Raw genomic sequence first — 27,889 nt, forward strand, 5'->3', positions numbered from 1 at the left:
GCGCGGGACGGGGCGGGCCCTGGGCCTGAGGGCTAGGAGCGGGCGGAGCAGAGTCGGCCGTCGTGAGGGGAGCGTGAACTCCAACCCGGGCGTGGCCGTGCCTCGAGAGGCAGCCCTAGCCCGGGCGCGAGGCGCACGGCTCTTCCGTCAGCGAGTAGAGCGCGTCCCGCGGGGAGGCGGGGAGGCGGGGCAGCGCGCCGTGGGGCGGGCGGGTGGGGGCGGGCACGAGGCGAGCACGGCGGGGGGCGGGGCTCTGGGCGCTGTCACTTCAGCACCAGGAAGTAGGTGGTCCAGCCAGCCAGCAACAGCGCCCCGATGAGCACTGTGTAGCTGAGGAGGACGAAGGCCAGCAGCTCTCGCAGCAGCTGCAGCACGTGGATGGTGGACGAGGCCGGCATCGCCGTGCGCGGGAGGCCCGAGGACCTGCGGGGCAGGGGCACTCGGGAGTCCCTGAGCGCGCAAAGGGGACGGTCCCCCGCAGGGTCACCTCCTCCACCCCCCAGCCACCGAGCCAGCGCTGCTGAGCCAGCCAGTGTCGTAGGCGATGTGGACACAGGAGGCTAGGCTAGGTCCTGGCCTTCAAAAGGGTAAACACGCTGTCCTAAGGCTGAAGAAGCCCGAAGTTCTGATTTTCTCCCTAACAACCAGCTAGAGGCCCTCTTAGCATTTACCCTATAGAAATCTTTTAAGCCAGAAGCTCCCCTCATTCTTTGGCTCCTAATCTGGATCTGGGTTCTGAGGAGAGAGAAGCCTGTCTGTTCCCAGTCTCGGCTGCTGCATTAGTCTTCATCACAGGCCCTCTGTCCTCCCATCCACCTCCTGCATTTTTAATGCTGTGAGTGCTGCTAATGGCCTGGTGGAGTAAGGCTTGCTTTTCCCATCGCTCAAGATGCATCCCCAGCTGTCAGTGCTGCCTGGGAGGGGAAGAGGAGAGAGACCCATTTGGGGGGGAGAAGACAGCAGGTCCTCAATGACGCCCTTTGCAATTCCCTGGACCCCAAGGCTGGACAGCATGCAGAGTTTGAAAATGTTTGCTTTGTGGGCAGGATGCTTGTCCTCACGGGCAGCCACTATTGCAGGAGTGCCAAGGGGTGGGCATCAATTTGATTCTGGGCTTATCTCCTTCCCAACTGTGCTCCTGGGCACCTGTTCCAGTCCTGCTATCTTCCACCACAGATGGAATTACATGGCAACAATCACAAACCAGCTCTTCATCTCCATTGCTGTCCTGCCCAGCGACTTCCCTTAGGGCCAGCCACTAGCTTCCTTCTCCCCCCATTTCACTCACTCAGCAAAGTTTCCACGACTCCTCTGCTGCAGCAGCACCACGGCTCCTCTCCGGGTCTGGTGTCTGAAGGTAGGTGTGTGCGCACTCCAGCGATCTAGGCAGAGCTGTGGGATATTCAGGGAACAGCTGCACTCACCAACTAGGTGTGGTCTAGAGACCAATCACAGTCTCCACGTGGTCCCTGAGCAATCAGGGAGCTGCGCAGAGCCCATCCCAGGCCAGGCGGGGCACTGGCAACCCTGCCTCCCCCCCACCCCGCCGCCTCCCCCGGCTTTCACCACCACAGCCCACAGGCTCTAAGGATGCCTGCAAAACTCCTGATCAGATGGGCTTACACTAGGGGATTTTTTTCATGTCCCTTCTTGTCTTGCTTTTCTCAACGCTGCCGGTGGGATACAGTCCAAATCCTTTTCTAACAAGCTCATATTGAAGAGGAGCCCTATCCTACTCTTGAGTCTCAGACTAGAAGAACCACTATACAAATGACTTTCACTTATGACTGTCCAACTACAGCAAGGGCTGTTATCTTAAAAACACGTGTGAGTATGCATGTATGCATGTATGTGAGAAACAGGAGCTTGGAAAACCAAGAGCTCCTGAGTGCTTGATTCTAACTGACTGAGTTTAGCAGTTTAGAGACGCACTGTACAGGCACCGTCCCATTGAGCCCACTACCAATTTCAACTCCCAGGATTGATGCAAAAAGAGCCAGTTAGGGTTTCGGCAAGTAAAGAACAGACTCTTTCCCAGATGTAACAATGAAGAAAAAGCACAAAACTTTATGCTGCTTCAGATTATTTTGCTTTTTGTTGTAAGTTTGTGATTAAAGACTGGGTTTTTTTTTTTTTTTTGACCTTTAAAATAGCAGGGAGTGTGGACATCAACCCTTTTTTATCAACATCATCATCCAGAAGCAAATGGCTCCTTAATCTAATCAGGGTCCGTTATGATCAAATCATTGCCTCGGCCGCAGCCCTGCTGAAAACAGGAGCGGAACATTATCAAGCTGCTCAGGAAGCCAGTGAGTAGTAATTGCTCCCCCAGAGAATTGGTCATCTGAAGGGCTTGTGTGTCCTGTCTAGGCAAAGGAAAGAAAGTATGGCTAAGATTTATACCTTTAGCCCACCCCAGAGCAACAGACGAAAAAGAGAGGCTACTAAAGCAGGCGCAGTTCGGTCGGCTTTCACTCCCACATCCTTCAGATGGATGTCTCGGAGCACTTAGGTGTTCCAGGCTCTGCAGACTCCGGTCCCCAACGCAGCAACCGAAGCTTAAGGGTATGTGAATGGTACATTCACATGGCTTAAAATTCACAGACATTCATTTCCAAATAAGAGCAACTGAGAAAGTTTCCATTATTGCCTTTTTCTTAGATCACTGGCAGACAAAAAGGCATCTTCTATTTTCTGTGGCAGATTATTCAGCCTCTGACTACGTGTAATACATCTGGCCGAAGAGCAGAATTCCGACTCTCCACGGATCAGTCTGTGGGATGCTGCCCTGGTGCGACCCGCCATCTTTATTTTACCACAGTCCCTCTTCCTATCGGTTTTAGACACTCCGTTCACTTGGTAATTTAAAAAAAAAATTATTTCTTCTTGAATTTCTGCTGAATACAGACACTTCCTCCTGGTGACAGGCCAATCTTTAATGTACAAGTGAGAACAAGAGGCAGACCAGCAGGTCACGGTTAACTGTAATCCATTTCTAGGGACGGCAGAGCCAGAGCAGCCAAACCTTCCCAGTGCTCTTCTAGAATTAAATGTGCTATTTTTCATATTCCTCCTTTTAACCGTTAGAGATACACCTCATGTTACTGCACTTTGCAGACAGTGTGGTTTTTAAAAATTGAAGATGTTTGGCAATCCTGTGCTGAACAAGTCCGTCAGAAGAGCGCCATCTTCCCAACAGCATTTGCTTACTTTGTCACATTTTGGTAATTCTCCTATCTCAAGCTTTTCCATTATTATTATATTCGTCATGGTGACCAGGGATTATAATTCACTGAAAGCTCAGATGATGGTGAGCATTTTGTAGCCAAATTCTTTAATAAAGCAATATAGTTTTTTTTTAGACACAATGCTTTTGCACACTTAAGAGGCTACAGGATAGTGTAAACATAATTTTTATATGCACTGGGAAACCAAAACATCCACTCACCTCACTTAATTGCGACACTCACTTTATCGGGGTGCTCTGGAACCAAAGCCAAGTATCTCTCAGTATGCCTGTATTCTTTTGTTCTACAGTTGAACCACAACTCAAATACTTCTCTGTTGGCTAAAACTCAAAAGTATATAGTAAGACACAGAATAGTGCCTATGCAGACTTCTTTATCTATGTAGACTTCTTTTTTATGGAGTTGCTGGGGAGGCAGAACTGTCTACCTAGCTAGACAAAAGTCCAGACATGATGTAAACAATCCGCCCTCTCTAGGAATAAATGTACCATTCACATACCCTTTCCCAGTAAGGGCATACTCCTTTGAGACAGAGGCTGCTTCAAGGATTAAGTGAACTCACACAAAGGCGTATAATATATAATTATCCAGCACTTTCTATTTGCATACAAATGAAGCAATTGATGTTTTTAAGTTGTCTGCTGAATGCATTTTAAAAGCCGACCTAACTATCCTCTGAGCAAGCGAGTAGAGTCACGAGTGAATGTCGACACATGAGACACAACTGAGGGTCTGTTCACAGAACAAAAACCCCGGCCAAGGAGATCTGACCAGACTTGAACTGAATCCCGTGAGCCAAAGACATTGAGGGACAAGGTGGATTTCGTTCTCTAAGCAGCTGAAGCTGACAACAGCTGGGGCTTGGAAGGTATAAAACGAATCTCCCTGGGATAATGAGTATTTGAAAACAGATTTTCTATAACAGACCTGTTTTTTTTAAAGACCCTTTTCCAAATACTGAATGTCAAGGCCAAGTGGAATGCATGAGAAGGAGATCTTTTAAATAGGACCTCTTCTGCTCCTCATTCTTACAGAGATGTTTTTGTAGAATTTCTCTTTCACTCACAGCGTGCATTGTGCTACCAGAATTTCACTAACAGAACAAAATGAGCAGAAAACATGTGTGGTTACTGAAAAACAACAGAAGCCACACCTCCCTGGAGGAAGGATGCTGACCTTGATCCCCCCACAAAGGGGAGATTGGGCAAGGGCTATGAAGCCATCCATTTGGTCCCGTTCTTGGATTTAACTTCCAGATGCTGGGACGGAGCAGGAGGGAGGCAGGAACACACGCAGGTTTCCAGCCTCTCGACCAACACCCTGTCCCTCTGTCCCACAGGCTAACCATCCCTTGCAGGAGGAGCAGCTGCGACTGCTGGACGCCAAGGTCATGGACGAGCTGCACCAGAGGAGGCAGAGGTCACTGGACCAGGGCTTGCAGCAGAGCTGTATGTTTCTGAGCAAAACAGACGCAAGAGGCTGAGTGTAGAGAAGGACGTGCGACAGCTACCGTGCAGGTGGCGTCGCCAAACGCCGAAGAAGCAGGAGTCACTGCTGCTCACGGGGGACCAGCTGGTGCTGGGGCCCACGATGGACGGGGAAGAAAACCAACGCCTGGGCGGAGGCATCTACCACGGCAACACCGGGAACAACACGCATGCTCAGAAAGCGTCTGAATAGCGTCTAAGAAAATTCTCAGGCAGCGGCTCCCCAACCTCACGTTCTTCGACGTAAAAAGCCCTTGACAAGTATGAGACCCACAGAAACCTAGCTGGTCAGACAGCTGACGAACTTGGATTTGGAGAAATCTCCACGCCTCTTGCTTTATAGAAGACTGAGAAGCAGAAGAAATCAACAGTTGCCTTAGGGATCACCTAAGACAGGGGCTCACAACCACCAAACAGAATGTGGCCTAATCTGCAGGACAAAGAGATCTCAACTCAGTGACAGGGCCAGCTCCTGCTCCATCGCCTAGCTACTGCCCCAGACCTGACGTGCCTTCCAGAAATTCCTGTCCATTAGGGATGAGACGTTCTACTTTTCATCTTCAGCCCAGTCTCCACCTTCCTATGTTAAGAACGACCTCATCTGCGCAGCTGTACGAGATTATCTGTCCCCACTGTCCTTAATACGTTTGCAGGGTCTCTAAGGAAGACCCCGAGCTTAGAACATTAACAACTGGTGTTTCTGGGAGCCAGGTGGATTCTCTTCTCTTTTTTCTTCAAGAAATTAGAAACACGAAAGAGAAGCAGAAAGGAGAAACCAGTGTAATTGAAGAAGCTGACCCCGAAGTAAATTCTGTATTCTCCTGTCATTTTTCAGTGGGGTTTCACTTCCGTTTGGCGGCTTCTCCAAAGGAGCAGTTTATTTTGTAGTTCATTCAAGTCGACTCTGATCCCCCTAGAAGGGTTTTTCCATTAGAGACTCTATCCAGCTGGCCCCATTCATTAGCTTCGTGGTGGCAATGACGTATTCTGTACCTCCATCTTCCAGCTGGGACAGGAATCGCAGCGCAGCGATTTCGGCAAAGGTTACTCCCCCGAGGAAAAATATCAGAGTGACTCGGTTTTCCCCTGGTTGACCTGAAAGGGAAACATTTCAGAAAAAACAATTATTTATTATGGGTTCTTCTCCTACAACGTCTTAAAAAACCATCATGGGCGCCTGGGCAGCTCAGTGGGTTAAGCATCTGCCTTTGGCTCAGGTCATGATCCTGGGGTCCTGAGCCTGAGCCCCATGTTGGGCTCCCTGCTCAGTGGGACGTGTGCTTCTCCCTCTCCCACTCCCCCTGCTTGTGTTCGGTCTCTCGCTGTGTCTGTCTCTGTCAAATAAATAAAGAAAATCTTAAACAAACAAACAAAAAAACTAAACTAAAAAACTGCATCATGGGGGTGCCTGGGTACTCAGTCGGTCGGGCACCCAACTCCTGGTTTTGGCTCAGGTCATGACCTCATGGGATCAAGCCCCAGAGCTGGGCTCTGTGCTCAGCAGGGACTCTGCTTATAGGTTCTCTCTCTCTGCCCCTCCTACCACTTGCTCTCTCACGTGTGCTTGCTCTAAAAATAAATAAATCTTTAAAAAAACCTGCATCATTGGGGGCGCCTGGGCAGCCCAATCTGTTAAGTGTCTGCCTTCCACTCAGGTCGTGATCTCAGGGTCCTGGGATTGGGCCCTGAGTCGGGTTCTGAGCCCAGCAGGGAATCTGCTTTCTCCCTCTCCCTCTTCCCATGCTTGCTCTCCCTCCCTCTCTAAAATAAATCTTTAATTTTAAAAAAAGCATCATATGTAAGAAAAAGCAGTTAACTGTGTCTTGGTATGTACAGACAGCTCCTTTGAAACTCAGGAATGCGATTTTGATCTCAATGTTTTTTCGAGCTGAGATTGTCAACTCAGCAGTTGAAAGCTGCTCTCCTGAGAGAATGCCGGGTTCTAGAGCTTTTGTTAGCAACTAACAAAAGAGGTTACCCGACCCTGAATCCTACAAATACCTTACAAATGTACTTTACAAAGCAACTGCACAATCCACGAAAACCACACCAGCAGCACGTAATTCTCTACGGAGACTGGCCACAGACTTACGTTTCTTCTGCAGTCCCGTGGGCAAGGGCTGCCGTTCTTCGAAGTGGGGCCCTGGGAGTATGCGGAGGACTTCCTCGATGCTGCGCCAGCCAGGCCGCGAGAGCAGCTGCGCCAGGCGCACGCTGAGAGGGGCGTAACCACTGTACACATACGATATGTCCGTGGGATTCTGTGAAATCACGAGAGGGGGGAAAGTCTGTAGCTACAGAGACGCAGAGCCACTGAGTAGCGGCCTTTTGGGTAACCCAAAATTCAGTGATTTGGCTTTGAAGGCAGAAACACAACTGAACTCCGCAACGTCCCGAGGTTAGCTTTGAACTCAAAACATCTCGAGGCACTGACCATGAAATGCTGTTATCTGCTTTTGGCAAGAAAATTCTTAAAAGGAAAGCCAGCACTCTCTAGCCGAGTGACGACGCGCATGTCCCTGGAAGCCAGGCGTTCTACTTTCGGGCTTTTCTCTGACAGAAGGGCTCATCCACAGGAAGAGACCAAAGCCCGATGTATTAACCGCAACTCCATGCGTACTAGCAAAAGACTGGGAAGTACCTGAATTTCTATCAGGAGAAATCTGTTACATCATAAATTAAAGTTTAGCTGCAAAACCACTATGCAGCAATTAAAAAAAAAACTTACAAAAAAGAATGAGATCACAGAAGGATCTTCGAGATGTGGTGTTAAGTGGTAACTGGGGTGGGTAGGGAGAGGCAGGTCAGAACAGTGAAGAGAGGGGAACTCATATATTATTATTATGCTGTACAATATAGAAATTAAGAGTATGTATATTCTGCCCCCGAGGGGGAAGATAATCCGATTTTGCCACTTTTAATTATTAGCTTTTGTTGTAGGAGGCAGTCTTCCTATGAAAGACCAAAAGAGAAAATAAGAAATTTAGAAAAACCGGAATCAGCAATAAATGTAAGACAACGTGCACTCTACTTCGGAGGCCAATGGTATAAATATGCATCATTTATGTTAAAAGGTCTGTAGAGACACAGAACCTTCCTGGAAGGACAGATAAAAAACTGATTACAGCGGTTCCTTCTGAGGGAAAACCAGGGTGAGATGTGGAGGGAACCTGACCTTTCACTGTCTGCCTTACTTCTGTACGGCCGACATTTTTACCACACGTGCTGGACATTTTCCAGATCATTCTGCCTCCTCGCTCCCCCACCTTGGTGCTCTGTGTCCAGGAGGCAAACCTGTAGGCTCTATGCCAATGTGCCCCCACGCCCTCTTTGGGTTGGCCAATGGGAGGCACCAGATGGAACCTGGAGAGTGGCCAGCATGAGGGGTCGGGTTGACGGCCCTGGCTTCCTTCTGCCACACTGCTGGGGGCGGGCTGTGCCTCTCGGCCAGAGGGCTCTCATCCCTCGTCTTGTCAGATGGCCTCTCCACACAGCTCTTCTCTCCAGGTCCTGGAACAGATTTCTGCGGCAGTTCCCTCTCCTTGCCCTCGGGCCCAGGCTGGTACCGGGAGGTAAACTGAGCTGAAGCGGAGCGGCGTGTCTCACCTGCTCGTTCACGTCATCCATCCAGAGGCGTAGCGTTTTCCGGATGGTTGGGTAATTGTTTCTGCCCCCCGTCTGTGGTTTCAGCAGGCCAACCTTCTCTAGGTTGTACAAGGTCAGTATGTGCTCATAGCCGTACGTCTGCAAGGCGAGCAGTTCGGACAGAAGTCAGAGCAGGAAAAGAGTTTCTGCCACTTTCTAAAAAGAGCACTTCCAACAAACGGATTTCGTTTGTACGCTGGGACCCCCAAGTCCACGGGCTGTCTACGGGCACGGGGGACGCGTGGAGCATGCTGGGACCCCAAGTCCATGGGCTGTCTACGGGCACGGGAGCCGCGTGGAGTGTGCGACCTGCGTGCTCGTCACAATTAACCAGCTCCCTGCTTCAAAGACCAAGTTCAAGTTTTTCCTTTAAGGTCAGAATTTATTAAAAAAGAATAAAGTCAGAATTTATGGACCCAACAAGTGAGCATCGAATAAATAATAAATGTTTTAAGTGTGATATAATTTGATATTTAAAAAAAGAATGAGGCACATCGATATATCCTGATGAGGAAGATCTGGATACACTCTTTTTTTTAAAAAACTACTTACTTGAGAGAGATAGGGAGAGTGCATGTGTGCATGAGCAGAGGGACGGGCACAGGAGTGGGAGAGAGAATGTCAAGCAGACGCCCCGCTGGGCATGGAGCCCCACATCCATCTCAGGACACTGCGATCACAGCTTCAGCTGAAACCAAGAATCGGGTGCTCAACGGGCAGTACCACCCAGGCACCCCTGGATATATTCTCAAGGACAAAAAAATACAGTAAAGGAATACTATATACAGGAGGACTTTCTTTCTGTTTTTAAAAAGATAGAGTAAAGGGGTGCCTGGGTGGCTCAGTGGGTTAAATAAAGTCTCTGCCTTAAGCTCAGGTCATGGTCTCAGGGTCCTGGGATCGAGCCCTGCATCGGGCTCTCTGCTCAGCAGGGAGCCTGCTTCCCCCTCTCTCTCTGCCACTTGTGATCTCTCCCTTTGTCAAATACATAAATAAATAATCTTTAAAAAAAATTAAAGATACAGTAAATAGTAACAGTAAAAGCCAGCGCTTACATAACACTTCGTGTGCAGGGCAGTGTCTGCTGTAAGGGTGTCACACGCACCACCTCTGTGTCTTTATTAGAACCCGACGGGCTGCGTGGTACTACCGTCTCCATCTGACAGAGACGTTTACATAACTTGCCCAAGGTCACACAGCTACTCAGTAACAGAGCCGGGACACGGACCCAGCCAGTCTCCCCCCAGAGTCAGTGAGAGTGAATATTCTTTGCCCATAAATGCAAACAAGGGAGTCTGGAGGCGCATAACCTAACTGCGGCCCCGGGGCCTGTCTGGGGAGGGCGACGGGGGCGGGAGTGGGGCGCGGGGAGGACCACGTGTTGCTCCTGGACACTTCGCCTTATTTGAATCTTATAGGATGAGAATGCATGCGTCATCTGTGTAATTTTTTTTAAAAGACAAAACAATATAAAAAAAAATTTGAGCACTTAGTTTTAATCATAATGACTTTAACTGTGCCTGGTGATAGCAAATAAATACTACAGGAGACACATCCAAACAGGGGAGAATTTTTAAAATAATGGTGGCCTTTTCCTAATCATGAAGTAAAACGGGCTTAAGTATGTCTGCTAAGGGATCATATCAGAAAATTTGCAAAGATGTCCTTTCCTCCATCAAATGCAATCTGGGTAAGAGCAAGGGCGCCAGACCCCAGTTCCCTGGGCTTTGGCACTGGCTCTGCCCCTCACTAGCCGGGTGACCTTGGGCAAGCTACAGAGCGACCCTGTGCCTCAGTATTTTTTCATCCATAAAATAGGGTCGATAACAGTATCTAACTCACAGGGCTGTAGTGAGGATTAAACAAATGAATACAATAAGGCTCTTTTACTAGAGCCTGGTACATAGTAAATGCTCAATAAACCTTAGCTGTTATTGTGATGCAAAAACAGTAAACAGTGACCAATACCAAGGACAACCCCCGCTCTGCGTGTTAAAAAAAATTTAAGACGGTGGAAACAGTATACCAAAACAGGAGCTTTAAGCAGTATTTTTTTGAAAAGATTAAGTCATTTGAAAGCTACTGACCTGGAGAATTTCTCTTTTGTAATAATCCAGAACTTTTTGTTTGAGTCCACTGTTGCACACGGACTGGAGACAAACCAGTCTTAACACCTTGATAAGTGGGTGCTTTTGGGCAATACAGTCTTCAATGTAACTATTGACCTGGAAACAAAACACACATGTATGTATCCCGGCATCCGGTTTGGGGGCCTAAGAAACTTGGTCTTTAGGATTATTTTTCAAAGTGGAGGACACACTCCGGCAATGCAACTGCCCATCTTGGCACAGCAGCCAGCCTTCTGGGAGGATGTCTGGGGCGTGTGTGACCGTGCGTAATAGTAATAGGCACTTTCTTGGAAAACAGAGGAGATTTTCTAGAGAATAGGAAATTTCCAGAAACTAAATGAATTTTAAATGTATGAATAGAGTTAGATCTTTAAAGGAATTACATGAGCAGTTTCCTCAGAAAGCAAATATCTTCATTTAACTACGACAGGCCTTAAAGATGGCTGGTTTCAGGGGCTGGGAAGCGCCTTGCTGTCTGTGACATGAAGAAACTTAAGACTTTCACATTCCGCACTTGCTCTTAAAAATGCCTCGGCAAGGCACGGGAATCAACACCGTTGCTCTTCTACCTATAATCATATGTTTGAGAAATCACCGATAATTTCTCAGTTGTTTTGTTCACATACCTTATCAGTGTCTACTCCGGACATAAACTCCTGTTCCGCTGTTAGTTTATCAAAGAAGTCTTCAGAAGCTGAAATGTAATCAGCAAATATGCAACTTAGAAATTAAGTAAATGTTGATTTATTTGAGCAGTGCGCTTTCCGACCAGAAGATAATTAAGAAACAAGACGTGCAAAAAACAAACAAGCAAAAGGCTCAAACTGTCATCTGAAAACAATCTTCTAAACACGGAAAACCCTACGACCTTGTGCTCCTAAATTGCAGCGAGATGTAGCTGACCCCTCTGGGGCCCTTAGGACTCAACACAGATCCTAAGAATTTTGCCTCGGTACCAGGGAAAGCCCATCTCCCTAGCAACTCACAACCATCATCAAATTCAACCCAGTTTTAACTGCTTTCTATTAACATGAAAACAAAGGACCGAAGACTTCATAATACATGGCCCCCATGTTTTGTGAGTAAACTTGTCTTTGGTTTAAAATACATCTTCCGAGCGCTTTCAAAATACTCAACGTATGATCTCTCTACCAATTCTGCAGGAAGTTTTCAAGGGAGAAACAAAAAACAAAACCAGAAATATCACATTGGTCTGGTTAAAAAACCCTTAACAAGAGAGAAAATAACTAGACAAAAAGAAGCCTCACTATGGTGGCAAACTTACAGAAGAGTTTTTTCCTCTTACCGCTTTTCCAAATATTTTGTTTTAGGATGATATTAATAATGGGAAGAAAATGAGCTAACCATCAATGAAACACATTTAACTATGGACATGCGAACACTTAATTTTTAACACTGAGAATGACAATGTTCACAGAGAGCTGCCTTTCCCAAGGAGGTATCGTGGCGCCTATGACCCTGGCATCAGTGCGTACGAAAATCAGCCCCAATGAAAATTATCCCTCCAAGGATACTCACTGGTAACATCCTTGATTAACTCAGCAATTGAGGTGTGGTTTGCAAGTGAGCCCCTTGCTGCTTGCATGTGGGGCAGCTGGGAAACAAACTGTTTGATCTCCCCAACGGTCTTAGCGTTGTGCCGCTCCTGAAATGGAAGAAATGGAAGACCCATCAAGCAGGGGGGAGATTTTATTTATTAATTTTTTAAAGACTTTTTTTTTCAAGATTTTATTTCTTTGAGACAGAGTGTGCACGCGCACAAGTGGAGTAAGAGGCAGAGGGAGAGGGAGAAGCAGACTCCCCACTGAGCAGGGAGCCCGAAGTGGGGCTTGATCCTGGGACTCCAGGACCACGATCTGAGCTGAAGGCAGATGCTCAACCGACTGAGTCACCCAGGTGCCCAGAAGATATATATATTTTTTAAAGATTTTATTTATTTATTTGACAGAGAGAGATCACAAGAAGGCAGAGAGGCAGGCAGAGAGAGAGAGGGGGACGCAGGCTCCCCGCTGAGCAGAGAGCCCAATGTGGGGCTCGATCCCAGGACCCTGAGATCAAGACCTGAGCCGAAGGCAGAGGCTTTAACCCACTGAGCCACCCAGGTGCCGCCAAGGTATTTTATTTTTAAGTGCTCTCTTCTGTGTCTTGCTCATGGGATGTATGACTTATATCAACGTGAGAAAAAGAATGCAAATAAATCAGGCCAAACCCAGCTCTGAAGTTACAAGAGAAACAGAGATGAGTTCATGGTGCCTGACTACTGTGTTAGTAGTTTTCAGAGAGTAAGTGTGTGAGGTTTTCTCCTCCTGTGCCCGGGCTCCTATTGTGACTGGCATTCGGGGGCATCTGAGTATTTGTGGGGGCACTATTAGGTCACCCACAAACACTTCCGAATAAAAAACAAAAACATTATGTTAAGAGGGAAACGTAAACAGCAAAAGTATCCTCTATAAAAAGACAAAAAAGATGCATTCTTACTGCTGAATCTCAATCCTGAATATTGTCCACGAACAAAGTAGACCTCGCTTAGTGATGGGATTTTTTTTTTTTTTTTTTTTTTGGCAAAATTTAATCATGTAAACCAAATGTAACTTAAGAAATGTGAAAATCGGGCGCCTGGGTGGCTCAGTTGTTAAGCGGCTGCCTTCGGCTCAGGTCATGATCCCAGGGTCCTGGAATCGAGTCCCACATCAGGCTCTCTGCTCAGTGGGGAGCCTGCTTCTCCCTCTCCCGCTCCCCCTGCTTGTGTTCCCTCTCTCTCTTTGTCAAATAAATAAATAAAAATCTTAAAAAAAAAGAAATATGAAAATCAATGAATAAATATAATCCGTCAGAAAGATGAAATCTAGAAATACAGACTTGGTGAAACATTAGTTTTCAAAAATTCTCCCAGTTTACGTTTCTGAGGTCTAAGTAGAGTTTCCCGTGTTACTGAACTTCCCTGTTTCGGAAGTGAGCTTACCCAAGAGTAAATGAGCGGCCGGGTGAGAGGGGGCGGGAGGTGATAATGAACCGCCTCCCTCATTGTCACCCACCACCTCCACGGGGACCTAGCGCTGTCCCCCATGACCATAAGCTCTATTCTGGAGGATCTTTTATTTATAGTACAGCTGGCCTCCTCATGAGGGAGGTAGGAAATAACGAAAAAGAAAAGGTAAAAAAATAACGAAAACAGGAGGCTGTAAAGTGCAAGCAGTGCTCTGGCCGCCCCACCAGGAAGGAGCAAACGGAACACGTTCTGTCGCGGGTCTGGGAACAGGTCCCAAAAGAAGCCCTAGGAGCCCCAGGTCTTTAGGAGGGAAACATGCACCTGCACGGACTCCCTGAGGCTCTTCCTCCCCTTAGGGGGGGGGGGGGCAGTCCAGCCTGCGACCCAGGGCAGCAGCAAAACCCAAACAGCCTCACCTCAAACGCTGCGGAGATCACCTTCGCTTTCTTGCTAAGCACGGAGCCCACCGCGTTGAAGTTTTTGTCTCGGATCTCGGCATAGAGCTCCTCTGCGGAATTCAGCTGAAGTTTCTTTGCTTCCGTGGGGAGCTCCTTCCCACCATCGCCCTGTTTCTTCGGGGCAAATTTCTCCGGAGGTAATTTCACATAACCTGGGAACGACAGTGCATTTACCCACTGTGTGCATTTACTGAAGGAACAGATCAGGTGCCCGGGCACAAAACAGGATTTTCCAACTCAGGAGACAAATAAGCCAGCTTCAGGAAACAAATGGCATATAATACTGAGGTTTTTATTCTTCCACAAAGTAGACTTTAATGGCAAAAGAAATATATCTGGATTATTATGAGAATTATTATTAAGCATTTCTAAAATTTAAAATGCTACAGAAATAAACAAGCCTATGGTGTGGGCCAAAGCCAAACCAACATGTCTCTGACCTTGGACCTAATGATCTGTCCCACCTAAACACTAGCAGGCCTCCCCAATCTTCCATCTGGTGTCCCCAACGTCAAGTGTCAGCCCTTCCCAGGATACGTCGCACTGTGACCTCCATGGCATCCCTGTGTTCCTGACTCAGCCTGCCCCTCGCTGTGGCCTCTCCGCCCACCCTTCACCAAATGCAGTGCAAATACGGCCTCTCCAACAAGCTTTCCCAACAACTGCCAGCCCCGAGGGTCCGCCTTCTCCAAACTGCAGTGCCATCTGTATCTAACTGAGGGTCACTGCCCACAGGGACAAGCTGAGTCTGGCACGCTAAGCATCCGGCCAGCCTTCGTGGGACCGACACCAGTTTTTGCCAGATTTTTGTTTAATCTGGTGTCCAAAAGCCAGAAGTCAGAATTGTATATTCTCAAATAGCTTCTAATTTATGTGCAAAGAAAGCATCTCAAAGAAAACCCCCCAAAAATGAAACCCCCTCCCCTCAAAAAACGCCCTTTTGAATATTTTTATCCATTGACCTTTCAGGAAACACAGATGTCACTTTACTTACTGTTCTGAATGCCATAAATTTCATCAATGAGTCCTTCATACGTAAGCTGAGTGGCGAGAGGCGTCAGTAAGTCCACATTTCGATCAAGCAACAAGAGATTATCAAAAACAGGAAATATTGAATTTTGGCTTCCTGTAAACTCTCTCTTCATCCTGATCATCATATTGGCCACTTGCTGGAAACAAAACATTAGATCAGGTGGGACCTTTCTGGGAAGCAGCAGATTTTAAAATGTAGCTAAAACCAGAAAGACAATCAAAAAAATGTAAGAGGAAGGAAACTGTGGAAGAAATCAGCAGTTAGAGAAAAGTGTCTGCGGCTGGCCACCCACTCCCATATGTGCATGCGCGCCGATGGCTGCCACCACTCGGCGAGGCGGGAACTTGTTATTCACGAGACCCCTGTAAAGCCACCACAAGCGCTGACTCGGCGCATACCGAGCCTCTGCTCCAAGGGGAAACACGGGGTTAGGCTCCGGTGAGCCTCTGGTCACAACATTTCTACTGACTCATCAACGGGCAAGCTTGTTTTCCGTGTGCCTCTATTTAAAGACACTATTTCCTACAGATTGTTGAGTCACCAACAATGAACTCTGAGCCAACAGCACCATCACTCAGGCCTGCGGGAAGCTGAGCCAACACGGCATCCTCTTCTTGGTAAGGCCCAACCACGGCACTGCAAGCGTCCTGAGTGGAGGGACACGGGCAGTGCCGCACAACCCACCCTTGGGGCCCTGTGAAACAGGGAAATCACCAACAGAAAGCACAAAAATGCAAAAAAACATGGTGTTAAGTAATGCATGACACTACATAAGGGCCCAAAAGGACACTTGTGTATAGCCCGAGAGCCGAAACAAGAGGGCAAGCACTGCTTTTGCAAGGACGTCAGCTGGGAACACGCACAGCGCGCCACTCAAATTTTTGCCACTCTTGACGTGGCCGCAAAACACTGCGAATATCAATTTGGGGTTACATGTACATTTCAGCAATTAGGTGAGTTCAGAAATAAATAGGATTGGCTGTACTTGTTTGTAAACAGCTTCCCATCTCTCCCTTTCTGGGTACCAGGGCACCCTTCCTTCACCGTAGAAACACGCACCGCTTCTTACCCTGGCGCACTCTCCTTTCCCAAAGATCTGGGGGATTGTCCCGTACAGAGCCTGCATGGTCATCAGCCCCTTGGCTGCGTGGTAGAGGCTCGTCTGGTCACTCTCCAGGTAGCACTCCTGCGGGGAGAAAGGGTGGTTCCAGTTAGGCCCCTGTCCCTGGGCGCGTGCTGGGTGCCTGCCTCTGTCTGGCCCTGGGACTTCCCCTTTATTTCTCACTTTGCCTGGAAAGCTGGGAACGCAAGACTGTCTTGTCAAGCCGCTGTCTGGCGGTCAAGAACACGAGGTCAACAGCCATGCTACTGGGATGTAGTGTGGAAGCAACTGGCAGAACCTTCTGGAAGGAAAGTGTTCACCAAGCACAGCAATTCTTCTTACTTATCGACTCTCAAGTAAACTGATTAACGAAGATGGACACTGAGAATGGAAGGGCATTCTGGGAAGGCCACATGCTAATCCCCACAAAGGCACACATTCTTTGACCCCCAAAGTGCCAGAGGACCACACAACAGAACACTCAGCAGTTCTGACAAACATGAGATCTCACAAACATTGACAAAAAATGAAGCTGAACTATTTTTAGAGTATGAACTCATTTTCAGAAAATACATTTTACTTTATAAGATACATGAGGTCCATTTTGTCAAGGCCAACAAAATACACACAAAGCCAGTTGGGAAGCGAGAGGGGAAATGCTCAGTTCTAACACTGACTCAGGTCGCCTTGATCTGAGCCGCTCTGTGCCACCTCCCAGCGGCTCTCTCGGCCGGTCAGATAACCTCTGTGTGCCTCAATTCACTCACCTGTAGAAGGGAGTACATTCTACATAGTGTAAGGAGTAAATGAAGAAAACTCACGTAAAACATTAAATCCCAGCACTGAAAACATACAGTAAGTGCTTAATAAATGTTAGCTTTTATTATTTGTAATTGTTTAGCTGTTTTTCACAATCATCATCTGCTCCCAAGTCAAATGGTACATGAGGGGTCTGGGGGGCTCAGACGGTTAAGTGTCCGACTCTGGATTTCGGCTCAGGTCAGGATCTCAGGGTCGTGAGATCAAGTCCCACGTCAGGCTCTGTGCTGGTGTGTGGAACCTGCTTCATTAAGATTCTCTCTCTCTCCCTCTCCCTCTGCCCTTCCCCCCTCCAAAAGAAATAATAAGTCAAAATGGTACATTGCACCAGACTCCTGCCCTCCACCCACCCACCCAACGTGTCTAGTCTAATACCAGAGGGATTAGGGAGGATAGAGAGCACTCGGGCACTCCGCCCCTGGGAGGAAGAGGGGCTGTGCCCTGAAGACACTGTGAGGACTGTCTGGTCACCAATGGAAGCAGTGCTCGAGGATGGCTGGAAGAGCCAAATAGGAAGGTTAAAAAAAAAAAATCTAAGACATACTTTCTGGCAAAATTACTTAAAACCCCTGACAGGAGCAGAAATAAGACAAAAATTCAAGAAAAAAAGTATTAGGGAACAACTCTCAAAATAGTATCATATTATTTTTTAAAGATTTTATTTCTTTGAGAGAGAGAGAGAGAGAGAGCACGAATGAGTGAGGGCGAGGGCAGAGGAAGAGGGAAAAGCAGACTCCCCGCTGAGCAGGAGACCTGACATGGGGCTCGATCCCAGGACCCTGAGATCACTACCTGAGCCGAAGGCAGACAGACGCTTAGCCAACTGAGCCACCAAGATGCTCCTTTAAGACTCTTTTTTTTTTTTTTAATTTATTTGACAGAGATCACAAGTAGGCAGAGAGGAGGAAGCAGGCTTCCCGCTGAGCAGAGAGCCCGATGTGGGACTCGATCCCAGGACACCGGGATCATGACCTGAGCCAAAGGCAGAGGCTTTAACCCATTGAGCCACCCAGGCGCCCTCCCCCCCCTTTTTTTTTAAGATTTTATTTATTTGACAGACAGAGATTACAAGTAGGCAGAGAGACAAGCGGGGGGCAGGTAGGGGGAAGCAGGCTCCCCAATGAGCAGAGAGCCCGATTCGGGGCTCGATCCCAGGACCCTGAGATTTTGACCTGAGTCGAAGACAGAGGCTTTAACCCACTGAGCCACCCAGGCACCCCTAAGACTCTATTTTTTTTTTTTAAGATTTTTATTTATTTATTTGACAGAGAGAGATCACAAGTAGACAGAGAGGCAGGCAGAGAGAGAGAGGAAGGGAAGTAGGCTCCCCGCCGAGCATAGAGCCCGATGTGGGACTCGATCCCAGGACCCTGAGATCATGACCTGAGCCGAAGGCAGCGGCTTAACCCACTGAGCCACCCAGGCGCCCCTCCTACGACTCTATTTTTAAGTAATCTTTACACCCAGCATGGGGCTCAAAGCCACAATCCCAAGATCAAGAGCTGTGTGCTCTACAAACCAAGCCAGCGAGGTGCCCAGCATTCAAATGATTTTAAATTTAAAAAGTTGTATTACTACAGACATTCTGTTTTTTTAACATTTACTTATTTTTATTTTAGAGAAAGAGCAAGTGAGTGAGCGTGGGAGTAGGGGCGGAGGGAGAGGGAGCATCTCCAGCAGACTCCCCCTCACCCCCCACCCCAAACCCGCCCCACCGGAGCACGGAGCCTGATGCAGACCTTGATTTCATGACCCTGAGATCATATCCTGAGCCAAAATTAAGAGTTGGATGCTCAACCGAAGGACCCACGCAGGCTCCCCGGACATTTCTTTTATAAGGCTATCTTTTAAAAAAGATTTAAAAGTTAAAAACAGATACTAATCTTGAATTTTTTGCTCTAACATAAGCGTCGGTGGGGTTATTTGTGTTAATATCCCAACTCTACTGTGCACTTGTGGAGTTTTAAGCCAGGAGGACATTTGGGGAGGGACAGATGCTAATATTGTTAACATTTAAATACACATACTTTTTGACCTTCAAATCCCACATGCCCACACAATAGAACAGCCCACAGTTTCTGTAAAGGAGACAGATTTATATAAACTTATTTTTATGTATACGCATGAAGGCCGTGACACATTAAACAAACGGGGTGAACTCTAATTCCCACATTTTTATAAAGAACAACGATGGAGAAGATCCTAAGCACATTCCCACAGCACAGAAAGATCTACCTGTGCCTTCTGATGCCAAAACCCACTGAATTATACTCATTGTTTAAAATCACATAAATATGTAAAGTTACATCAACTCCATCAGAAACTGGGGTTGAATTTTGCATTGGGGGAATTCTTAGCTTTACCATCCAGGCAAAATCTTTTGATTTCTAAACAGAATCTGAAGTGAACGTACAAAACCAAGAGCTTGAAATTCCCAGCAGAAAATAATTTTTTTTTTTTTTTCAAAACTTCATAAAAACAAATAGGAAATCTTTCCTCTGGACAGGGCTTGTCATGCTGGGACACGTCTGCCTCAGCTGCTAGCAATTCGCATTAATTACAGAGATGTGAATTAATGACACGTGGGTACACCATTACAGCTATGCAAGAAACAGATGAAGCAAAATGGTGACTCCAGTCCAGGTGATGGATATAAGGGTATACCCTGTCAAACTCCCAACTTTTGTTGAAAATTCTACACTTTTCATTTAAAACGATGGAGGAGGGGCGCCTGGGTGGCTTGGTCGGTTCAAGCCTCTGCCTTCAGCTCAGGTCATGATCCCAGGGTCCTGGGATCCAGTGCTGTGTTGGGCTCCCTGCTCAGTGGGGAGCCTGCTTCCCCCCGTCTCTCTCTGCCTGCCTCTCTGCTTACTTGTGATCTTTGTCTGTCAAATAAATAAATAAAATCTTTAAAAAAAAAAGGATGGTAAGTAAAACAAATACATAAAATTACATTTGCAAGAAAACTCTCCATTCTGGAGAACAAAGGCGTGCACATTTGCTATAAACACAGAAAATAAGCAGCAGAGAAAACCAGGCCTGGAACAACTGGCTACCCACCTGGAAAAAATTAAACGAGCCTCTACCTCACAGTACACAAATACACAATTCAAGCTAGATTAAAGCCCTGACCTTTTTTTTTTCCCCAAAAAACCAAAACTTCCAAGACTTTTGAAGGAAGATATAAGATTTCCCATGTCTTCAGGATAGAGAAAGATTAACAATACTCAAAAAAAGCACAAACTAAAAGAATAAAAGTGATATATTTAACTACTTTAACTTGGAAGACTCCTACCTCTCAGTGTCAAAGCTTACTACGAAGCCAAGTAATGGAGAGAGTATGGAACTGCCCTACGGACAGGCATAGTAATTAATGGAATAGAACTAGGACATCAGAAATAAACACTTATGGGGTGCCTGGGTGGTTCAGTGGGTTAAAGCCTCTGCTTTTAGCTCAGGTCATGATCCCAGGGATCGAGCCCCGCATCGGGCTCTCTGCTCCGTGGGGAACCTGCTTCCTTCTCCCTCTCTCTCTGCCTGCCTCTGCCTACTTGTGATCTCTGTCAAATAAATAAATAAAATCTTAAAAAAAAAAGAAAGAAACACTTATATTTATGGACAACTGATTTTCAACACCAAGGGCACCAAGAGAATTTAATGAGGAAAGTTCTGCCTTCAGGCAAACAGTGCTGAACAACGGACAGCCACATGCAAACAGAGAAGTTGGATCCCCAACTCACATCAGATAAAAGGGAACTTAAAGAAGCTCGAAGACCTAACGTAAGACTGAAACCATAAAACTCTTTGAAGAAAACATAGGGGTCAATCTGTTACTCTGGGTTAAGCAATGATTTCTTAGATGGGACACGGAAAGCAAAAGCATCAAAAGGGAAAAACAGATAAACTGAACTTCAAAATGAAAAATTTTGTGTTGAAAAAGTTTTTTTGTATTGGGAGAGAACGCTTTTATCAAGTGAAAAAAAACTCACAGAACGGGAAAAAATACTTGCAAATTGTGAATCCAATAAAGTACTTGCATCCAGGGGCGCCTGGGTGGCTCAGTGGGTTAAGCCGCTGCCTTCGGCTCAGGTCATGATCTCAGGGTCCTGGGATCGAGTCCCGCATCGGGCTCTCTGCTCAGCAGGGAGCCTGCTTCCTCCTCTCTCTCTGCCTGCCTCTCTGCCTACTTGTGATCTCTCCCTGTCAAATAAATAAATAAAATCTAAAAAAAAAAAAAAAAAAGACTGTTTAAAAAAAAAAAAAGAACTTGCATCCAGAACATTCCAGAATTCTTACAACTCTTCTCATGAGAAGATAAGCTATTCCGCTTTAAAAAAAATGCACCACGGATCAGAACAGACATTTATTATTTTTTTTTAAGATTTTATTTATTTGACAGAGAGAGAAATCACAAGTAGAGAGGCAGGTAGAAAGAGAGGGGGATCCCAGAGGGCTCGATCCTAGGACCCTGAGATCATGACCTGAGCCGAAGGCAGAGGCTTAACCCACTGAGCCACCCAGGCGAGGTGCCCCAGAACAGACATTTCTTTAAAGGAAGACATACAAATGGCCAAGCAGCTCATGAGAAGGTGATTAACATCACTAGTCCTTATGGAAACGCACATCAAAACCACAGTGAGAAAATGCATCACATTCTCCAGGATGACAAACTTCAAAAAGACAGACAACAATGTGCTGGTGAGAATTTAAGTTTGGAACCTTTCTCTCTCTCTGGTGGGAGAAGAAAATGGGTGAGGACAGACCTTTACCGTATGACCCTGTGATTCCCCTTCTAGGTATAGGTAAGGGAAAGGAACACATGTATTAATGTTAATGAAAACCTCGTATTAATGTTGGCATCATCATGATGGCCGACAGATGAAAAATCATGGTATGATGTATGATTTCATTGATGAGAAAGCTCCAGAACAGGCAAATCCATACAGACGGCAATGGACTAGTGATTGCCAGTAGCTGGGGGTGGTAGGGGGTGGGGGTGGGGAGGACTGACTGCTGAAGGGCAGAGGATTTCTTTCTGGGATGATAAAAATGGTCCACAATGAGACAGCGGTGATGGGTGCACAATTCCATGAACACCCCGGAAACTGGTGCACCGCACACTTTAAAAGGGTAAATCTTACGGCATATGAATTAGGTCTCAATAAAGCCATTACTAAAAAAAAAAAAAATAAAGCAAAGCACTTATAATGGGAAATGTCTACGTGATAAAAGATTTTATAAGTAAAAGTTAAAAAAAAAGATATTAAAAGGAAAAGATAATAAAGTATAAGTAAAAAAAATTATAAAAAAGATGCAAAAACCACAGATCGGGAGAACATACTTGCAGCTTCTGTAACCCACAGTGATCTGTGAGCACAGTATATAAAGAATTCCTTAAAAAGAGAAAAATGGGCAACAGAAATGAACGAGTTGAAGATCTCCGAACAGGAAAAAATCTTAAATGTCAATAAACACATGGAAAGAGGCTCAGCTTCACGGAAGTCACAGAAATGCAGATGAAAACAGGATCGCTGACACTGTTGTGCCCATAAATAAGACAAAAACTGAAGTCTGACATTGAAAGGGAGAATGTCGTACTTACTCTGAACGCCCCCTCCGATTCCATGGATAAGAGATCCCCATCAAACGGAATGAGGTCGAGGCTGTACTCGTCCCGGTGAATAAAGGATCCCAGAACACCCAGATCCTTCAACCGCTGTTCACACAGTAAACTACGTCGCGGCACAAACAAAATGTGGAAATCTCTTGTTGGACCGCGTCTGTCTTCACTGCAAATGAAGTAACGCTGGTTAGCTTATGAGCAGCCACAAGTCATAGGCTATTTTACTTATTTTACTCCCAGAGCCTTACCACTGCCTTGGCACACAGCAGGCGCTAAATAAATGCTGGTTGGATAAACACATATATACTGACTTTCAGATTCACACACTGTTATACAGTTGCCCCTTTGCTCTCTCTTTCCCTCATGGGAAAGAGTCATTGATTCACAGCCAGTGTTTCGTGATGCATTTTCTAACTTTCTCTTAAACTTTCTGTGGGGCTTTAAAGCTCTCAGGTTTATTGAAACGGGATATCCGTGTCTTACTGAAAACAAATGATTCTTTAACCCCACCAACGCAGTGACACAGTCTTACAGGAAATGAAAGATCAATCTTGACTCCCAGGTCTAGTCTCCTTGACAGCGGACTTCCCAAAATAGCCTATATGATTTTAAGATCTTAAGGGCCACATCAATCAACTGTACCACAGAGAGCAGACGGGGCTGAGAACTTCCTTTAAAGATTGGATGCAGTATTAAATTTTAATCAGCTCGTATTTACTTTGCTTATGAAAGTCAAGCACACTATACTGAGCGTATTGAAAAATAACCATCTGAGGTTTTGGTTTTGTCCTTTCTATTGGTATAGGTCCCAGTTTTAGCTGTCCAGAAAATGGGGTTATATGTTGATCCCCTTCTCCAACTGTTTGAACAACTTCATGAGTTTCCCATTTGCCCTCTTAGGCTCTTTCGCGCATACCCTGTTCTCTAAATGGCCACCTTTCCCCGAACTGACAAGATGAGGAACTCCCGTAAGAGGCTCAGTATGTTAAAAACATGAGAAGAACCGACAGCTTTTGGACCAAACATAAGCTGTGAGAGATACCTGAGCACATTTTCAGCGATTATATCCATCAGTTCTAGCTTGGGTCTGACAAAAAAAATAATATTCTTGACATCAGCTGCTGGCAAACGACTTCCTTTAAGAGTGAACATTTTTTCCACTTCATGTTCCTAGGAAAACACACACACAAAAGGTTAACAAAACCTCTGAGCTTTACCTGTCATATCCAGACTCAAACATCAGTAACAATCCCAGCCGAATGACATTACTTGATTAGCAAAATTTAGTTTCCCCAAATCCAGATGTATAAAGGACAAAGTTTCAGGATTAAGTCACTGCTACTGCACCTGAATTCAAATGACTCTCACTCGAGAAACCGTTAGTGACACTAGGTAATGGTCACTTACTACAAGGCTAGTATTTTCCCTAGAATTAGGATCAGCATAAAATCACTGGCCAATGGACCACTGTATGAAGAATGTTAGACATGCATTAGTATCAGTGTCTCTAAGGGCCCAAGAGCTTTGCCAGCCAATTACTCAGGGGAAAATGTAAAATCCTATTATTGCTAAAGCTTAGAATTATTAATTCCTGAACAAAACCCAAATAACTAATTTACCTTCAGTAGTGAATATTGTGCAATCAGGCCAAATGGTCCTGTGAGGTACTCGTCCCAAACTATTGCCTGTAGAATGGAAGGGGCACTCTCGTTATAGTTAATATCAGGAATTTCACCAAAACCAAAAAAATAAAAAAAAAACACAGCAGTCATATGTACTAGGAATATTTGCTTCAAACTCTGAATTAACAAAAATTTTAATTGGCTCTAACCACATTCATATCTTACAGGTCTAAAGAAAAACCAGCCCTGGACAAGTGATGCTTCTGCTGGTTTTTTGTTTTATTTGTTTTGTTTTGTTTAAAGATTTATTTATTAGAGACAGAGAGAAAGACAGAGAGTGAGTGAGTGTGCAGGGAGGGACAGAGGGAGAAGGAAAGAGAGAATCTCAAGCAGATTCCCCTGAGTGCGGAGCCCAACTTGGGGCCCAACACATGACCCTGAGATCACAACCTGAGCTAATATCAGGAGTTGGGAGTCTTAAAAGACTGAGCCACACAGGGGCCGCAGTGATGCTGTCATGGGGAAGTTAAGACTTAATCACTGTCCTCAACAGTGTATCTGTGTCATGGAATTAATTATTAGACTGAACGAGATGGAAACTGCTAATGGCAACAGTTCAACCTAGTATTTTCTATGGAAATGTCGTATAATCAAATTATATAAAATTAAAACCTTGGATATAGGTATTACAAATCTTACTTTGACAGAAAAGTTTTAAAAGGTTTGGGAAGTTTAAGTAACATGTCCAGGGTCACATATGGACCTTGGATCTTACCTATAGCATAGGGGGACCAACCTAGAACTCAGTGACCCACAAATCATTGCTCTGGGCCCTTATGAGCCTTTCTACTACTAATCCCCAGAGTCATTTCTTCCTCCCCCGCTTTAAAAAAAAAAAATAGAGGGTGCATACCAGGTGGGTGGAGCGACAGAGGAAGAGGAAGAGAGAAACTTTTTTTTTTTTTTAAGATTTTATTTATTTATTTGACAGACAGAGATCACAAGTAGCAGAGAGGCAGGCAGAGAGAAAGAGAGAAGCAGGCTCCCTGCTGAGCCAAGAGCCCGATTTGCGGCTCTATCCCAGGACGCTGGCATCATGACCTGAGCCGAAGGCAGAGGCTTTAACCCACTGAGCCACCCAGGTGCCCCAGGAAGAGAGAATCTTAAGCAGGCTCCACATGGGGCTGGTTCTCACAACCCTGAGATCATGACCTAAGCGGAAATCAAGAGTCTGATGCTTAAGGACTGAGCTACCCAGGAGCCCCGCTGTTCTCTTTTTTAACTGAAATTTTTACTGAGATAAGTGTAGATTAACATTTATTTGTAAGAAATAATACAGAGAGCCCTTGGATGCTCTGCCCAGCTTCCCCCAGTGGTAACATTTTGCAAAACCAGGGGTTTTGGCTCAGTGGGTTAAGCCGCTGCCTTCGGCTCAGGTCATGATCTCAGGGTCCTGGGATCGAGTCCTGCATCGGGCTCTCTGCTCAGCCGGGAGCCTGCTTCCCTCTCTCTCTCTCTGCCTGCCTCTCTGCCTACTTGTGATCTCTGTCAAATAAATAAATAAAATCTTAAAAAAAAAAAAAACATTTTGCAAAACCAGAGTACAATATTATATCCAGGATACTAACACTGATCCAACCCATGATTTTATTCAGATTTCAGTATCATTTCTTGAGCTTGAACTGGGCACCTAGGACTTAGCCTGCTTTTTTTTTCTCTCATTGACTCCCCAGTTTTCCTTTTCTTTTCGGAGTTGTGTTGCCAATTACTTAAGGAGGCCTGATAAATCCTAAGGGGAGTGAAGAAAGGTGACACCACTTAGAAGAAATCCTTTCAAGTCCCTGATCTACCATTTCTCATTCAGCTGTAAGCTGGGTGGTGGTAAACGTCTAACAGGAGAAACAATCTTCAGAATGGTCACGGCAAAACCTCAAATAACTATAATTTATTTCATAATCCGTGTGAGCAGCAGGTTGTAAAACGCTGGTGCTTCGGAGACTTTCGATGGTTCGATATACAACGACACGCTGTAATGCAGGGACACGGGACCGTCTATGTCCTTGGGCCGCGCCCGCCCCACGCGTCCTGATCTCAGGAGCACCAGACCTGCTGGACCTCTGGACATGAAGGGCACCTGACACAACTGTTTCAGGTGGCTGAGATACCACAGTGGCTTACTGCGCTGCAATAAAAACAAATGCTATGCCACGCCGAATCCGAGCTGTGCGCCTCCGGACCTACCAGTAGGCCCCTCTCCCCGCCTCACCGGTCCCGCCTGTTCCCCTCCTCGGAAGCCCCCGCGACCTCATACACCTGGAGCTCAGGCGGTCAGGAGCCAGATTAGGCCAGGCCGGCCTGGCGGCTGGAGAGCACTGACACTGCCTCCCGTCCCTCACCTTGCTTCCCGCGCACTTGTCCAGGAACTCGCGCAGCTCGCGACGCACCGCCTCGCGCAGCACGTTCAGGTTCACTCGTCCGTAGGACAGGTGCGCCGCCATCTTGCCCCACCGCCCCTTTCCTCGGCGAGGCCCCACGGACACGGTCACGTGACCGTACTGCCACGTGACCGGGGCGACCGACAGCACGTAAACCCGGAAACTAAATTGGGTTTGCGTCTGCGGTCTTTCCCGGCCCTAGCGCCTGCCGTTTGTTCTACCGCGTCGGTCCCGACACTCCCCAAGGTCGTCCCCCAAGCCCCATCCGGACCCTGACTCGGTCCAGGAGTCGTTGGGCGCTGGGAATTGAGTTGAGAGGCGGGGACCGGCCCCCTACTCGTTCTTCTTAGCAGCAAGCATACCCACTATAATGGAAGTCTTTTGTAGCACTCAGCCTTTCGCGTTGCTCTGTTTGTAGGCTAAACTTTACGAAAAAGGACAGCGGCTGAGGGAATCCGTCATGGGACGTCGATGTTTAGCTCTTCTGGTAAACTTCCACTGCATGGTATTTCACACATACACTATTCCTCGTGGAATCCAGTTTCATCAGTAAAATTCGTATGTTACCTTGTGAGTTGTGAGGATCAAAAAGGTGGAATTTATATCATGTTTCATATTGAAAGCTTAGAAGGGTGCCTGGACCTTAACTGCTTAATAACTAATGTTTTAGGAGGATATGTGCGTCTCAGTACTTCGAGGAGGATGGAAATTGACTATTTGGGAGGTGAAAGAGGCTTGAAAACGTTGGGTCTTCAAGTGGATGCTTCCTTCAGTCCTTTATGTACACTCTGTGGTATGAAGAAAGGGCTCACTAAACAACTACCATTAAGTCTGGGTAGGCAAGTAACAGAATTTCTGTTCTGTTCTTCTGTTCTGGATGAAGCAGAAAAGCAAACAATCATCCATATATACAGACTAGTACACTCAATTCCATGATTCCATCAAAACCATTTAGATTTTAAACTAGCTTGTTTCCACTCATGCACACTGTTCCATGTCCTATTTCTCCACCCGGTTTTCACAGTGCTTCTCAACCTGCATCACAAGTTCTTGGGGGTGCCCAGGTGGCTCAGTCGTTAAAGGCCTTCAGCTCAGGTCATGGTCCCAGGGTCCTGGGATCCAGCCCCCCTTTGGGCTCCCCGCTCAGGGGGAAGCCTGCTTCTCCCACTCCCACTTCCCCTTTTTGTATTCCCTCTCTCACTGTGTCTGTCAAATAAATTAAAAAATCTTTTAAAGATTTTTATTTTTTTTATTTATTTATTTGACAGAGAGATCACA

General features: G+C 46.3%; 2 protein-coding genes across 3 annotated transcripts; both read right to left on the minus strand.

Annotated features, from left to right (window-relative positions):
* Positions 1 to 57: 57 nt before the first annotated feature.
* LOC131811911 (uncharacterized) lies at positions 58 to 1,532 on the minus strand. Its single transcript, XM_059140967.1, has 2 exons — positions 1,289 to 1,532; positions 58 to 423 (listed from the first exon to the last, which is right to left on the minus strand). Exon 2 carries the CDS (start codon positions 396 to 398, stop codon positions 264 to 266), a length of 135 nt encoding a protein of 44 aa, XP_058996950.1. The 5' UTR covers positions 399 to 423; positions 1,289 to 1,532; the 3' UTR covers positions 58 to 263.
* Positions 1,533 to 3,813: 2,281 nt separating this feature from the next.
* VPS33A (VPS33A core subunit of CORVET and HOPS complexes) lies at positions 3,814 to 26,728 on the minus strand. 2 transcript variants are annotated; one of them, XM_059140957.1, is made up of 13 exons: positions 26,573 to 26,728; positions 24,174 to 24,239; positions 23,597 to 23,724; positions 22,534 to 22,720; positions 16,080 to 16,196; positions 14,972 to 15,146; positions 13,936 to 14,129; positions 12,049 to 12,175; positions 11,136 to 11,203; positions 10,468 to 10,605; positions 8,342 to 8,479; positions 6,828 to 6,996; positions 3,814 to 5,830 (listed from the first exon to the last, which is right to left on the minus strand). In XM_059140957.1, the coding sequence occupies exons 1-13, from the start codon at positions 26,672 to 26,674 to the stop codon at positions 5,649 to 5,651; spliced, it is 1,791 nt and encodes a 596-aa protein (XP_058996940.1). In that variant the 5' UTR covers positions 26,675 to 26,728; the 3' UTR covers positions 3,814 to 5,648. The 2 variants fall into 2 exon arrangements, with proteins under 2 accessions (XP_058996940.1, XP_058996941.1); XM_059140958.1 differs by lacking the exon at positions 26,573 to 26,728 and adding an exon at positions 26,490 to 26,552.
* Positions 26,729 to 27,889: the final 1,161 nt, after the last annotated feature.

Source organism: Mustela lutreola, chromosome 11 (assembly GCF_030435805.1).
Source record: "Mustela lutreola isolate mMusLut2 chromosome 11, mMusLut2.pri, whole genome shotgun sequence".
Classification (NCBI taxonomy): domain Eukaryota; kingdom Metazoa; phylum Chordata; class Mammalia; order Carnivora; family Mustelidae; genus Mustela; species Mustela lutreola.

Excerpts from the sequence above, each read along its gene's own strand:
- LOC131811911 (XM_059140967.1), bottom strand. The coding sequence starts at position 398 with ATGCCGGCCTCGTCCACCATCCACGTGCTGCAGCTGCTGCGAGAGCTG.
- VPS33A (XM_059140957.1), bottom strand. The coding sequence starts at position 26,674 with ATGGCGGCGCACCTGTCCTACGGACGAGTGAACCTGAACGTGCTGCGC. Across the intron at positions 23,725-24,173 it reads CACAATATTCACTACTGAAG|GAACATGAAGTGGAAAAAAT; the intron begins GTAAATTAGTTA and ends GTGTTTTCCTAG. Across the intron at positions 11,204-12,048 it reads GTTAATCAAGGATGTTACCA|CTTCTGAAGACTTCTTTGAT; the intron begins GTGAGTATCCTT and ends ATTACATTTCAG.